The following is a 16167-nucleotide window of genomic DNA, read 5'->3' as shown; positions in this document are numbered from 1 at the left end:
TATAAACTACTTTTTAGTTTTTTTTTTTTTTTTATTTTGGTAAGTCAATATTACACACTGCCTTTGTAATATTGTCTAGTTTATTTTAAACATTTAAATTTTCATTTGAGAGCAGATTGACAAAGTGGTCCATGGCATAATATGTTTATGAACCCATTCTCTGCACTGAGGAGAACAATATTGAAATATGTAGTCTTTTCTGGAATAATATATCCTTCTTCCCACATAAACCATATGTGGGAAAACTACATGGAAAACTCTTTATGTAGTCAGCTGTAGTGATTAATCTGTGCTGAGTCATAGATATTCTTCCAGGTGTACCTTGTATCACATGCAGTAGGTTTTCTGGACAAGGCTCCCCATGGTGAGAGATTACTGTCTATGATTAGAAAACATCACTTTTACACTAGATGAAACAAATTGGTTCCTGTGGCGTTCCAATCCACTGACCTTGATCTGATTAAAGTATAATCAGTTCAGATATGCTATTCATTCTCAACAGGACATTTTTTTTTTTGTATCTAATGATTGTAATATCCTAGACATACTAATAATTCTATGACAAGTTACAATCTTATAATCCACCCCCTTAATCCAATAAATATACACAAGTAAACAATTTATGAATGGTGATGATAAAACAACACAAAAAATTATAGAAAAATGAATGAATATTACAGTTACATTTAGTTTCATATAGTGTTAATTTATACTGCCAGCATGAGGCCAGGAAAAACATTATTTTCATGAAGAAATCAAAATAAGCCAGTGAAAATGGAAATGAAATTCAAGTTAGATCTCTGCAAAAATCTAACCCCCCCCTTACCTTTAAAATTAACATGCAAACCTTCCAACCACTTCTTTGGAATTCCAGGATCAACATACAACTCTGTATGGAATAAGTACCTGGGCATCTAATAAATACCTCTACAAAAATGCTTCATAAATCTTTTACATTTAAATATCAGCACTATTAATTCAGTTGCTCAGGATTAGGACCTTAGAGTCACCTTTATTCTTTGCCTCTTTTCACATTTCATATCTAATCTATGAGTAAATTTTATTGATTACCTTCAAAATGTATGCAATAACTAATAACTTCTAATCTCCTATTTTGGCATCACCTTGATACAATCTTCCATTGTTTGTCATCTGGATTATTTTAACATGTCTATCAACTTCTTTTTTATTTATTTATTTATTTGTTTGTTTGTTTGTTTGGTTGGTTGGTTTATACATGCACTGGGTACAGTGAGAAGCGCAGGAGGGTGAGAGAATTCACCAGAGCCAGAGCGGGGAGCAGAGCAGGCAGAAGGACCGAAGTACACTGCTGAGGGGAGCAGGGGGCGGCAGGAGAGGTCTGCCTGCCATGTGGGGACCCTCCTCCGGTGGCCGGGGAGCAGCCGGGGATCGAACTGGCGCCGCAGAGGCCGCGGGCAGCTTCGCAACCCAGCACTCAACTGCTGCGCCAACAGGGAGGCCCCACATGTCTATCAACTTCTATCCTTGCCAAAATCTCATTCTCAAGTTTGCAGTCCTGTGATTTTGAGTAACAGCTAGATCATGTTACATCTCTCATTAAATCCCCCAATTTATGGGGTTCCCTGGTGGTATAAGGGGTTAAGTCTCAGCACAATGAAGCTATTGGCAACCACTACAGTATGAGTTCTATCCCAGGCCAGGGAGCTAACCCACATGGTGCAGAAGATCTCTCCTGTCTCGCCTGCTGCTCCCCTCAGCAGTGTATCTCAGCCAATCCTTCTGTTTTGCTCCCCACTCTGTCTCTGCTGAATCCTCTCACCACCCCACCAACCTCTGGCCTACACTCCAGTTCTTGGATGCATAAATAAAATAAATCTTTTTTGAAAAAAATACCCAAATATTTCCAATTTATCATAGGCCATACATGATCTGATCTCATATTTTTATCACATTGATTTCTTTCTTACTCAACACACTTTATTTTCATAATGCCATTCTGATGTTCCACCAAAAACAATGCATATTCTAGCCTCAGAAACTTAATAGTGACGGTGGCCTCTATTTTGAATGTTGGGCAAGCATGGTACAAATTCCTTTTCCACATAATCCACATTGATCACCTCATTTATATTCCCACACTACAATTCCTAATACGTTGTGCTATTTTATAGCACTTAATACATAAAATATTCCATAATTTGTATATTTATTTTGTTGCTTATTGTCAGAATTCTTCCATGAAATATAATTTTCAAGAAATAAAGGATATGTGACTATGTTGTTAATGTTGGTTTTTAGAGCTTATAACAAGTCCCTAGCATGGAGTAGGTCATAAATAAATAATGAGTGAATCCACTTTTGGCAGTGAAGTCACACATTACTGCAAAAGCAAACAATGCTACTGTGAAAATTGACTTAAAGAGAGCAATCCATGTCTATCTTCCTATCTATATCCAACCACTTCAGCACCCCTGAAAGACCCTTATCCTCCCTGAGTCAAGTAAATGATAATATACAAAACACCTTATTAATCTTGTGATAACTGTATAACATGATATATTCAAAATACTTACAAATATGCCTAGCAAGGAAATGGCTTGCTCAATGACAGTTGTAATGTTGTTATTTAAAAAGAATTTACAGAAAACACCTTGCTTCAGGTAATGGATGGGGAAAGAGTGACTTTTTTTTTTTTTTTTTTTTTTTTTTATAGAGGCATGTTTATTTATTTATTTATCTGTTTGTTTGGTTGTTTTTGTTTATACATGCACTGGGTACAGTCAGAAGCGCGGGAGGGTGAGAGAATTCACCAGAGCCAGAGCGGGGAGCAGAGCAGGCAGAAGGACCGAAGTACACTGCTGAGGGGAGCAGCGGGCGGCAGGAGAGGTCTGCGCGCCATGCGGGACCCTCCTCCGGTGGCCGGGGAGCAGCCGGGGATCGAACCGGCGCCGCAGAGGCCGCGGGCAGGTTCGCAACCCAGCGCTCAACCGCTGCGCCACCGGGGAGGCCCAAGAGTGACTTTTTTTTAAACTCACAATTTTAGTTCCCATCTTCTCAGTTGATAACATATAATTAATGGAATTTATATGACAACAAAGACCCCATGTCAGTAAATTTAAGATAAAAAAGGTCCCTATCAGTGTATTCAAATATGGTCCTGTTTTATTTAAGCATTAACATTATTATAACTAAAAAGGTGAAACCACATTTTGATCCCTATAAACATTTACACTTTCCTGTATTATAATGTTTAAAATAAAAATCAAATCTTGGTTTATGAAGTCAATTACTTTTCTTTATAAACATCTCTATTATTATATAGATATTATGTTTTATAAGAAATTATACTATCCCTGGGGGTATATTACAGTAGCAATACCTGATGTGGGTATCCCAAAATTACATCAATTAAAATAAATAGATTTGAAAAATTATATCATTGCACTATTAAATATACTTATAGGTAATATTATATAGCTATTATACACATATGTGTATATATATGTGTATAGCTATTATACATATGTGTGTATATATATACACATACGTGTATATATATGTGTGCATATATTTTTATACATATCAAGATATGTGTGTGTATGTGTGTATGATTATGTTGCTTTTAGATAACAGGTCATCTTTGTTTTCTAGGAAATATAAGCAATAAGAATACTGACAAATCCAGCCATTTATATGATTGGGGACAATTCCATCCTCCTTCTGGAACTGGTAAGTTCTCTAACTAAAGTTACTGACTAATTTGGGATTCTAAGATAGGGGTATTTATATAACTATGTGGACCTATAAATTTAACCTCTCATTTCATCATGTCCTGATGAAAATAATACTGAATCCTGTGTGATAGAAAAGTACAATAGGGAGAATTTTGGGGACTATAATAAAAAAAGAAAAGTACTATAGGGAAATCTTCATTTCACCTTTTTATTTTAAAGATTTATTTATTTATTTATACAAGCACTGGGTACAGTCAGAAGCGCGGGAGGGTGAGAGAATTCACCAGAGCCAGAGTGGGGAGCAGAGCAGGCAGAAGGACCAAAGTACACTGCTGAAGGGAGCAGCGGGCAGCAGGAGAGGTCTGCATGCCATGTGGGACCCTCCTCCGGTGGCCAGGGAGCAGCCAGGGATCGAACCGGCACCGCAGAGGCTTTGGGCAGCTTCGCAACCCAGCGCTCAACTGCTGCACCACCGGGAGGCCCTTCATTTAACCTTATGTTAACTTCTTCAAGTGCAATTTTTGCAAATCTTGATCCAAATAAATAAATAAATAAATAAATAAATAAATAAATAAATAAATAAATAAATAAATAAATAAAAGGAGGCAAAATTCACCACATAAGCAAATCATCTAGTGGCAGTAATACAGACCTTGCTGAAAGCAACTTTTTTATTTCACTATTATCTTAATATTTTAAAATTTACAAAAGGAACAGCTGCCTGAGAGAAGGGCAAAGAGAAGCGACTTCACTGTATACAAGGTTATTAGTACTTAGACAAGACATTACATCATACATGTATAAAGTAAAAATAGATAACAAAGTTCTGAACAAAATCAGTGTTACCAGTAATTGGCATAGGATATGTATACTTGCATAACTGAAATTTCTTTACTTCCTTTCTTAGATACCACACCCCTTGCTAACTTCCTCTTAATTAAAGCCCTCAATATACAAGTCTTCAGTATACAAAGGTTGTCATTTCTAAAGGTTGCTCTTCTTAGCAAAATTCAGGCTAATTATCTTTCCAGGAAGCTGATTCTGAAAAATTGACAGTCCATCAAGTTACCAAAAGTTCATACATAGCTCTTTATCCCTTTATTTCACATTTTAACTTCAGCTCTTCAGTAGACAATGAAGAGTGTTTAACAGTGTTTACTTTGGAGAATTTTACTGGAAGCTTAAATTATACTGTTTCTTTTTTTAATTAGAATTACATTCAATTAATGTTCTTTGTTAACTTAGATTATTAAAATATATTTTGTTAACCTTTCAACATTAACAATATTATTAGTTCATAATTTTCAAATAGATATTTAGATATGGTTGTCTTGAGATTCAAAGGGATGTCTTTGAAAGCTAATGTTTATAAAAGTCTCTAAGTTTCCTTATATAAGACAATACATGTACTGAGTTCTTTCACAATTATATCATTGTGGAACATACACCTGCTAAATTGCCACCTTTTAAAAAGGGTGGGCACACAAAAGTTAATAATTAAAAATATTAAAAGTTTGCCCAATTACACTTGTTTTCATATGTAAAAACAAAGCCTCATATATTGTTAGAATCATATGGTAGGAATTCTTGAGTATATGTGAGGGGTTGTGAGTTGAAAGAGTGACAAACATCTGGGATAGGCATAACATATCTTTTGTCTCAATGTAACTGAGCACTTCACTCTGTCAAAACTCAAGTAGCTGTACACTTTTTGGTGATTAAGTAGTATCTAAAAATATGTTACCAAAAATAATGTTATGAACTTGTATTCTCAAATGTGCTGACAGGTAATCCCTTCCTCTCCCACCACACTATATAGTTTATGATCACTGAAGTCCAAATGCTACAGTAGTAATGGCTTATCTAGGAAGTGTCTTTAAAAAATTATTAAAGATACTCAAATTATGAAAATACTCAAGTATTACAGATGCTTGTCTTTTCAAAGGCAGCCTACAAAAGTAGACTCAGCCCTTTCTCCACCAGAGTTTCTCAACATTGTGATTTCTAAATCTCTACTTCTCCAATGCCTTCTCACCTGAAGTAAGAATTCTTGGGGTTCAGTCAGGATCTCAGTCCACTTATTTGTATATGTCCTTAATGATATTTTATCTTGCCTAACCAGGCTTTCGCATAATTTAATATATGGCTAGCTCTCAAACTTTAGTGTACTGAAAATCAGCTGGGAATCCCAATTCAGAGGGTAGAATTCCTAAAATCTACTTTTGACAAAAAAAAAACACAGCACATGACACTGATACTTTCAATCAATAGTCCTATGGGACTCAACTGTGTCTGATATTTTGAGTTCTTCAGATAGGCTTGAAAGCAGCTATTACACACAGAGAACAAAAACCTAAGTTGAACAATTTAGGTCACCTTTCCCCTAGCTTCTTACCTAAGCAATTGTTACTGGTTTTCACCTTTAAGCAAAGTTTCAAATTTCAGTTTGAACCTGAGGTTTGGAAATAAGAGATAAGGAAACTTACTTATACAAGGGATTTCTCTACAGCATCCTGCTTATCTCATGAACACTGTAATAGGACTGTGGGACCAAAACTCCAGTCACTAGGAAAAAGTTGCATTTTTGTTCTATGTACATGTATTTTTCTTTTGGAATGTCTTAGGGAGAAATAGCTGTGACAGGACAGTATTCTTTAGGTCAAAGATCACATTAATAATACCAACTAATTAATAATTAAAATTAAATGCATCACATTGTTTCCTGACCCTTTCTACAAAATTATATTGCCTTAAAACCTACAGGAGCTTTCTTTATTGAAAGCTTAACACTCTAAAACTTAAATAATGAATTGAGAATTTGGTAGCATGCTTATTGGTGACAATTATTAAAGTAACTTACAAAACCATAACAGCATCAAATCAAATACAAAAAATTGTATTGTATATTTTAGAACTGAGTTATTTATAATATAAATCCAACAAAATAATACATTGCTGGTTGGAAATATATTTGGTTTGACAAAAAAAAAATCATTATACAGAATAGAGATAATACACCCCAAAGTGTTTATAATATGGCAAAAATAACATTGAAAAACTTAACCACTTAGGGGATATTTTTTAATAAAATGAAGTTTATATTATCTTCACTTGAAGAATATGTTCTTTTTGTTTATATGTTATTGTAATAAAAACATGAATTCTCAAAGCTACTATATACCTTTCAATAAGAAAAATAATTATCTCTGCTTAGAGTTGGAGATATGTACTGACATAAGAATAATTGAAGCAATTTTGAGAAGAAAAATAGTTTTCTGAAAGCACAGATTTAGAAAACCCCGCTAATCACAGATTTCTCAGACTATTTCACTGATGTTTTAAACTAGGGTATCATCTTGACTATAAATAACAAGGCCAACCAGACAAAATTGTGATAGTGATGAAGTGGTAGCCCTTTTCTGAAACTCTTCTAACTCATATTTCATTTCCACTTTTTGTTTTTGTCCTGATCTTCACTTTAAAACCAGCGAAGCAATTTAAATCTGTTGAATTCTGGTTCCATGTCCACAGATTTCTTTAAACCAGGAGTAAAGCCCATGAAGATTTGTTCTATTAGTGGGGGTGATTGGAATAGTCTATCCTGGAACATTTAAGTTTCAACAAATCCTTACTTTCTCAAAAAAAAAAAAAAAAAAAAAAAAAAAAAACCTCTACATGGATACATGGATTATTTTCTCACTACCTGGAAGATAGTCAGATTGGGAATTTATGTTTCTCCTATTACCCATCTGATCTTGGGTAGACAAATAATAAGACCTCTTTGGCCTACAAGTTTTTAGATCTATTCTTTCAGTTTTAGTTTTATGTGCAATAACCAAAAAGTCTGTGAAGAAAGCTCATTTGGGAGCAATCCTGTAAGAAATCTAAGGTAGGGCCTGGCGCAAGTGGTTGAGCGCTGCACTGTGAAGCTGTCCACAGCCTCTGCAGCGTGGCTTTGATCCCGGCTGGCTGGCGAGAACCCCACATGACAAAGCAGAACTCTCCTGTCTCTCCCGCTGTTCCCCTCAGCAGTGTATTTTGTCAGTCTGCCTGTTCTGTTCCCCACTCTAGCTCCAATGAATCCTCTCACCCTCCTGAGCATCTGGCTGGTACCCTGGTTCTTGTATAAAAATAAAATAAATCTTAAAAAAAAAAAGAGAGATCTAAGGTAATTTGTGGTGTGTGAAGGAATGTGTAGGTAGAGATACAGCAAGCACTGCTCAGAAAGAGCCTTTCATTAGAACATTTCATATTTGGATTTGCTGATTGCACTCTTATAAGACCTTTGCAGACAAGAGGACCCTGCCAAAATCTTGTAGTCAGACAAAAATGGATAAATTGCTTTCTTTCTTCCAAGAAGTTGCAGGTCACCTTGTGAGGAGGGAAAGAGGCCAAGTAAAATATCACCTCTGTGTGTCTTTTGTCAGCTTGTACATCTGGACAGCTGCTATATTCAGCTGCTGGGTTATAACATTATGAGGCAAGATAATACCATACATTATTTCCTTTTATTAATTTCCATATCAGGCATAATTGGATATTAATGCAATCTAGTACTTAGGATATTTAGAAATAAAAGGAACTCAAAGGGCACAGTGTTCTTTTTGAGAAAACAAAAATATTTTGTGTGATAATCTATTAAATTTTTAAAAAAATGGCAGATAAAATTAAGATAAAATAACATGTTAGCAAATGCATCAAATATGTCAGTGGATTTCCAGATGTATATTTTTCATTAACATATCTATGGAGGGACCACTTTACATTCCTAATAAGCACTAATGCCTGAGAGATAATTTATAATTTTAGATAATAAAAAATGTGCAAAGGACTTTCACTGTACAATGGGCTCAAGCTTCTTTGGATTGGGACTGAGGAAGTAGGCTTAGTTTTTACTGTTCTGACAAATCAAGTGTGGCCGTATGTCTGTGTTTCTTCTACCAATAGGAATCCAGCAAATAGTAAGTCACCCATAACTTTTGTCTTTCTTACTGTGGCTGGACAACATCAGCTCTTATTTCTTCTTTCTTTTACTAACCCTCTGTCACTGAAGGCTCCTATTTAATCCTTCAGTGATGGGAGTACATAACATTCTTCTCTGTTTTTCACTTTTTGATAGAATGACCATACTCATACTATAGCAAACGTTTCATAATTCCCTTAACAGATTTAATGAATTCCAACAGTTCTTTCATTTTTTTGTGAGAAATTCATTCTTTTCATTTTAAGAAGTGATAACTGATGATCTGTGACTTCCTACTCTGATCTTTCATATTGACAAAGTTCTCTGTTGGACACCAAACACACACATGAGGCAAATAGTTATGTATTGTAAAGCTATATGGAGCATCATGATTTTTGTTTGTTTATTTTAGCAATAGCATATTGTCAATTCAGAGCCACAGAAGGCATGGGTAGGATGTAAGGAAAAGAGATTAAGGTTTGAATGATTGCTGGTTGTGATGATGTATGAGAATGAGATCTAGAGAACTGCAATGTGTGTGGAGAAATCTAAGAGAAATTTCAGAGGCATCTGGATAGGACTTGAAAAGTGATTGAAAGGGACATATGAGGAACTGGGAGATCTTAGTTTCGGTGACTTTCTTACTGTAATCTGATTAAGAGAGAAGTAAGAGTAGAAGTCATGTGGCTTTGGAAGGCTGTATGTAGTTTACTATATGCTACTTTAAATTGAAGTGACATTAAGTTATAACATTATATAAATTTCAGATGCACATCATTGTAAACTAACATCTGTATATACTGTAGTAAGTTCACCACTAAAATCACAGTCTTAGTTTGACACAATTGCAAACTATTAGGGGTAGTTGTTTAGTCAGTAACTGTAAATGTGAATATGGAAACCATAAGGGAAATAAATGCATAATTTCCACAATTGTAATTTCCTTGAGGGAAATCTCTCATACATTTCTCTTTGTTCAATGTCAAGCAAAATGTCAGGTACTTAATAAGCACACAGAAAGGATTTGGCAAATTGAAAACTAGCAAATTCCATATCCCTTGAAAACACTGCTCCAAGTTTTCCATTGAATTCCTGTGAGTTAATGTAATTGGCATCATTACTCAAACAGAAGCTAAATGTTTTCTGGAGGCTTGGATTAGAGATTCGCAAGTATAGTCAATCGTGGCAGTACCTGTTCTCTTAGGCCTTAATAGTTTCTCAGATACTATTGTCCTGTAATTCTCATATTGCTAAAACAAAATAATTTGTCAAGAGAACTGGCATACCAGCACTATTTAAGTTGATCGGTTGCAATTCTATGGCTCATAAAAAGTGTAAAAGTTTTAACTCTTTTTAAAAAAGATGATTTTTTTTAAACTACATTCATAAGTAGCTTTAAAATATGCCTTAATATAAGCCTGATGTTTTCTAAGTACTGAATTTATTTCAAATGTTTATAGAACTTTTCTTCTTCTAAACAGAAACACAAGATAAAATTGTATCAAATACACATGATTACAAATGCATGCATTTAAATACAGTGAAGGTATAGTTACCCTTCCTACAGTTTGAGATTCACTGTTAGGAAAAAAAAAAAAAAAAAACTGTTATAACAAATATTTAACTAGCACCTTTTATGCATCTACATGGGCTGGGCCACAGTGTAACTACGTTACAGTCATCCTTCCTATATAGGAAAGGAGAAAATAAACACATATTCAAAGCAGCATTCAAGGAGGGGCTTGCTACCAGTGTCATGCCTTTCTGGAGGAAATATCTGCTCAGTATCTGAAGCATCAGGGATGCACAATGTGAGTTACTGAAATTTCAGTGTAAATTAGACTGTTAATTAGAAAATGAAGAATGATAACAGCAGAAGAACAGTATCTACAAAAGCCTGAAAGTGAGAAAGCTCTTGGAGGGGACTGCATATGATTTAGTCTGACAGGAACAAGAAGTATGAAGGGTTACTGATGAGATCTTAAGATTAATATGCCCTTTATAGAGGAAAGGAAGGAAAAGAGCCTGTTAGTGTAAGTAGGTAGATGAATAACAACATGACAATTAAAGGGATTTAGATAAAACACAGATAGGTTTGAGCAACTGAAACGTGATAAACTATTAATTTATTTTCCATTTAATCTGTGCATTGGAGACCTTCAAACAAAAATAAAGTTTCATTAAAGTCAGAAAAAAATAATTTGAAAGACTAACTATAGAGGAGAACTATAAGATCATAGTATATCAATGGACCACAATAAAATACCTTCTTACCCATCTATTATTTGAGTAGGTGGCACAGTATCAATATGGTTGTTAACTATAGCAACTAAAAATATTTCCAAAACACTTCATTTCAAATAATTTAGATAGCTTTTCTCAGCTTCATTATAGAAATTTCATGTGGGACCTAATATGTTAATATGTAGAATCCAAAATGTGCTTTTATATTTCTGTATCTAATGCTTTTGCTTTTTAACTATTGATTTTTTTTTAAAGATTTATTTATTTATTTGTTTGTTTGCTTATTTGTACAAGCACTGGGTACAGTCAGAAGCACGGGAGGGTGAGATAATTCACCAGAGCCAGAGCGGGGAGCAGAACAGGCAGAAGGACCGAAGTACACTGCTGAGGGGAGCAGCGGGCGGCAGGAGAGGTCTGCACGCCATGTGGGACCCCCGCCTGGCAGCTGGGGATCTAAGTGGAGTTGCAGAGGCTGCGGGCAGCTTCACAGCCCAGCGCTCAACCCCTGCGCCACCAGGGAGGCCCTTTGCAAATATTGTGATCACTTATCATCTAAACTGAAACATTTTTGAGAATGAAGGTGTTATGAATAGTTTTACAAGAACAGCAGGGATAAACATGATCTTCTCTGGACAAACCAAATGCATGTTTCTTTTTCTTTTCTTTTTTTTTTTTTTTAAGATTTATTTATTTATGCATGCAAGAGCCTGGGTACAGGCCAGAGATGCGGGGGTGAGAGGATTCACAAGAGACAGAGTGGGGAGCAGAATAGGCAGATTGACTGGAATACACTGCTGAGGGGATCAGTGAGCAAGTCAGGAGAGGTCTGCTGCGCCATGTGGGTTGCTCCCTGGCCGGCTGGGGGATCGAACTCGTGCTGTAGAGGCTTACAGATTGCTTCATAGTGCTGTGCTTAACCCTTGCGCCACCAGGGAGGCCCGCAAATGCATGTTTCTTATTCAAAATGCTTATTTCATTTTAAACTGTGGTTAAAATGTTACAATTATTTAAAATTCAGAATAGTGTTTTTAAATGGAAGTTTCTTTTATCTTTTAAAGATTTATTTTTATTTATTCATGCATGTAAGAACTGAGGTGTAGGCCAGAGATGCAGGGTTGGGGTGGGGTGAGAGGATTCACCAGAGACAGAGTGGGAAGCAGAGCAGGCAGATCTATTGAAATACACTGCTGAAGGGAGTAGTGGGCAAGGCAGGAGAGGTCTGCTGTGCCATGTGGGTTAGCTCCCTGGCCAGGGATAGAACTCATGCCTCTTAGGCTGGTGACAGCTTGATAGGGCTGAGACTTTAACCCCTGCATCACCAGGGGAGGCCCCCCTTTCTCCTGTGAATGCAGTGTTTTAATAACTTAATATTCTAAACTTGGTGACCTAGACCATTTTGTCTTCCTAGTTTCACCTTTACATTTTTGTCAGCATAGTTTACAAATCACTGACAGAAATAGATAAAATTAGGAAAGTTAAAGATGATAAATTGCTAATCCATGACACTTAAAAACTTTGTGCATAAATATTTTTCAAAGCAGAATTCCTCTTCAAAGACTAGAAGAAGATACTTCATATTATTTTTATTTTTCCTTAGTTTCTGAACAGAAATTGGGATCAAATCCAATAAAAACTTTTATGGCCAATGAGAAATGAAGCATTATCAAAGTAAGAAAAAAGGAAGAATTTGAATGACTTACTACAGTGAGAACTACAAAACTATAGTATATCAATAGGCCCCTATACAAAGCCACAATGCTCAGCTATTATTCAAGTAGGTGGCACATTATTATTCTCACAGATTGATACCTTGCTTATTATTCCCTTGACTGCACACAAGACATAGTCATTTGAATCTAATAATGTCTGTAAAATTTTCCATTAATATTATAAATTGCTATTAAAACATAAAAAAATTCTGTGGCCTGTTCTAATTGATTTTTGTTTCTCTAATTTATGGACTGAGTTACACTGTACTCAGTACACCAGGACAACTGAGGATGATAATAAGGGAAAAATAATTGATTTCCATTTTCAAGTGAGGCAGCTGGAAACAGTGCTTTGTCAAGTTTCCTAACTCCCAAAGAGCATAGCACCACAGGGTTCCAGGTATGTCAACAGAAAACAATGGATGTATATTTTGAGTTTTATATAAATCCATGATAATTCAAACAAAATAGTCAATGTAAGAAGATGAATCTCATGCATGACCATTTCATATGGATGGTAAAAAGAAACTATCTTAAATGACACTCAAAGCTCTATGCATGAGATCTAAGGAAATTGTAATGTACACAATGTTCTCTCATGAAGTGGTTCTATATCTCATCTCTCTGTTTACTGCTTATAGCCTGCTACATCATGCCTGCAAGATTGGGCTTCTGCTTTTCCATGTTCAAACACAGGAAGTGATGGTGTGCCCTGTTAATTTAGCCTTTGAACCACCACAGATTCTTGTCCCATGAAGGTGTAAAAGGAATTTGCAGACATTTTAGATAAGTAAACAGAGGGAAACAAATTTAAGAAAATAAAGTTTACTTGAAGGAGAAAAGTAAGGACTCTCAGGTTAATTCTACCTGGGAGAGTCAAGGAAGCCATGTGGATGTGGGCCCATGTCTAGGGGTATTTAAACCTTTTTTTTTTTTTTCCTGCATTCTAAAATCTCATGATCCTACTTTATGATGGGCTCTTTCTCCCAGTGGCTATGTCTCCAGGCAGACATGTCCATTTCCCCTGTTCTTATCTTAGAGTTTAACTCCCCTTGCAAAGGTTTTATTCTCTCAACTTTTACTGTCTTTAGTCCTCCTGGACTTTCTGAATTCATCTCTGGAGGTTTTTTTTTTTTTGTTTGTTTGTTTTTTTAAGCACCTCTTAGAATTTACTCTTTGTCTCAGAATCCTCTTTAACTCTCCCGAATCTTTTTTCTATTTATAAAAATATTGTAATATATATTAAAAATTATAGGCAAGACCCTTTTTAATGATAAAAGAATAACATTAAAAATAGCATTTAAAATAAAGATACAAATCCATGCACATTATAAAATAATCATTTAAGCTATTATGGTGCACAAAAGTTAATTCCTTAAGTTAAAAAGTGTTGAAAAATAAGATAAAGTATAATATGTTTAGTTACACAATTTACAAGAATATTTACTATATATAAAAATAATCAGTAGTTATTCTCACAGAATATAAAAGTTATTTTAAAGAAAATCAACACAACATATTAAAACTGCTGTGCTTCAATTTTATAAATAAAAGTTTGAGTAATTTGCTCTAATAATTTATATTTTTTATAAAATAAAATTAGCTATAATAGAATGTGTAGGTTATTTTGATTAGCAGTTGAAATATACAAGGAAATAAGACATCAGTTTAATTTACCTTAATAACTAAATCAAATTTCTGGTGAAAGTCTCTGTTTACTGCCTCCAGGAGACTAAGTTCTGCAGTCCTAGGATGCATGTGGAAAAATCGTGGATAATCCTCAGGAGTCCCTGAAAGACATTGAGATTTCAGCATATAATAGAGAGCAGTAACTAATATGTGTATGTGTTATATCTACTTCCCTTCATTAATGGATGAACAAAATCACAATTTAATTAATAAATTAAATTTCAAAACTACACAGTATAGAGAAAATGAAGACAAATTGTAAAAAATATTGTATGCAATCAATTAGCTTAGGAGTAAGAAAATAATGTATTTTTTAGACAATTTTCAAAATTCCTTTTATTAGAAGAGATTTTTTAACTAATTTGAAATTCTATCACAGGAAAAGAGATATTAAGTGTAGAGAGATCAAATTTTGTATTATAAAGTTTTATTTTACTAGTGCATAGATTTTAGTTATAGCCTGCATGGCTTTCCTATATATATTGTCATAAAAAACAATGACAAGACCTGAAGAAGGATAAAATACAAAATACCCAAGATGTTTGGAAGTTAAAATGAGCATATTTTTTTCTTAAAATACATATCCAACTAACCACATCAGTCACACAATAAAAATATAGATTTGAATGATGTTCTTTATGTCTACAGAAGATATTTCTTCAAAGCAGGTATTTAATTGATTTGAAATACATTTCATCCTATGTAAATGTCCTTTAATTATATCACTTTTTCACATGATGTAACATCTTTTTTCCCAAAGTGAAGAAAAAGAGGAAACCAAATCATGTGATGGTAGAGTACATGCATTTCACAAAAATAGCTGTAAGAGTACATGCATTTCACAAAAATAGCTGTAAGACTCACTATTGCTAAAATTTACTCTGTGCCAAATGTTCTACATAAATAATCATCAATAGATCTATGATTCATTCAATTTTAAAGAGGACATGGGAGCTTTGAGATATTAAACAACTTGCTCAAGTTCAAAGAGACAATAAATTCAGTCTGCCAAATATCAAACAAATCAGAGTGATTTAACTGCTAATATTCATCTGCCTCCACACTGTGAGAAAAGAATTACATAATTTAAAGGGTTTTAAAAAAAATTTAAACCATAAGACTTGATAATCCCAAACTAGTGAAAATTAACATGAACATTTAGCATATGATAAAGGAGTCATCACAAAGCAGTAGTGGAAAGTAGATTTTAGGATGTATTGTGAATTAGAAACTTATCTAACAGGAGGGTCATATATATAACATGGCAAAATTTAATCAATTATTCACACAGTTTAAAAGAGTAAAGCCCAAATGAAAAAGAGATCCATGTATCATAAATAATAAAACAATAAAACTAATGTTATACATGTACAGAATAATTTTACCCCAATGTGAGAGTGGGCATACTTTTCCTAACTATGACTCAAAATCGAGAGCTAATAAATGAAAAGAGAAATAAGTATGGTGATATTACAAAAGTGCATGGCAATACACAATAAACAAAGTAAAACTAATAATGAAAAAACGAAGGAAATATGAACCACAGATTCATATCCTTCTATATGTAGATTTTCAAATTAGAAAATAAAAAGATCAGGAATACATTAAAATAAAATAGGTTTGGGATAGAGATTGACCATAGTTCACAGTAAGAGAAAGGCAAAGGACTGGACTATATACAAAAACGTTCACCTTTACACTTAAGAAGAAAAATTCAAATTAAAATATCTTATATTTTAACTTGTTATATTAAGAACTTATTAGATTAACAAAATGCTCCAAGTTAGACATCATACTCTATTGATGAGCTTGTGAGAAAACATGACTTTTCAGACCTTTCTGGTGG

General features: G+C 34.4%; 1 protein-coding gene across 7 annotated transcripts in view; it reads right to left on the bottom strand.

The window, feature by feature from the left end:
• The window catches only part of PCDH15 (protocadherin related 15), a 1524279-nt gene that overhangs the window by 305910 nt on the left and 1202202 nt on the right, over positions 1 to 16167 (bottom strand). For all 7 annotated transcript variants that reach the window (XM_054690675.1, XM_054690674.1, XM_054690669.1 and 4 more), the window contains one exon: positions 14310 to 14422. In XM_054690675.1, the coding sequence (XP_054546650.1) occupies positions 14310 to 14422 (113 nt within the window). The remainder of the gene's footprint in view (positions 1 to 14309; positions 14423 to 16167) is intronic.

Source organism: Talpa occidentalis, unplaced genomic scaffold, assembly GCF_014898055.3.
Source record: "Talpa occidentalis isolate TD23 unplaced genomic scaffold, MPIMG_talOcc4v2.1 talOcc4.8, whole genome shotgun sequence".
Taxonomy (NCBI): Eukaryota; Metazoa; Chordata; class Mammalia; order Eulipotyphla; family Talpidae; genus Talpa; species Talpa occidentalis.
The sequence above is the reverse complement of the archived record's forward strand: the minus strand, read 5'-3'. Positions and strand labels throughout refer to the sequence as shown.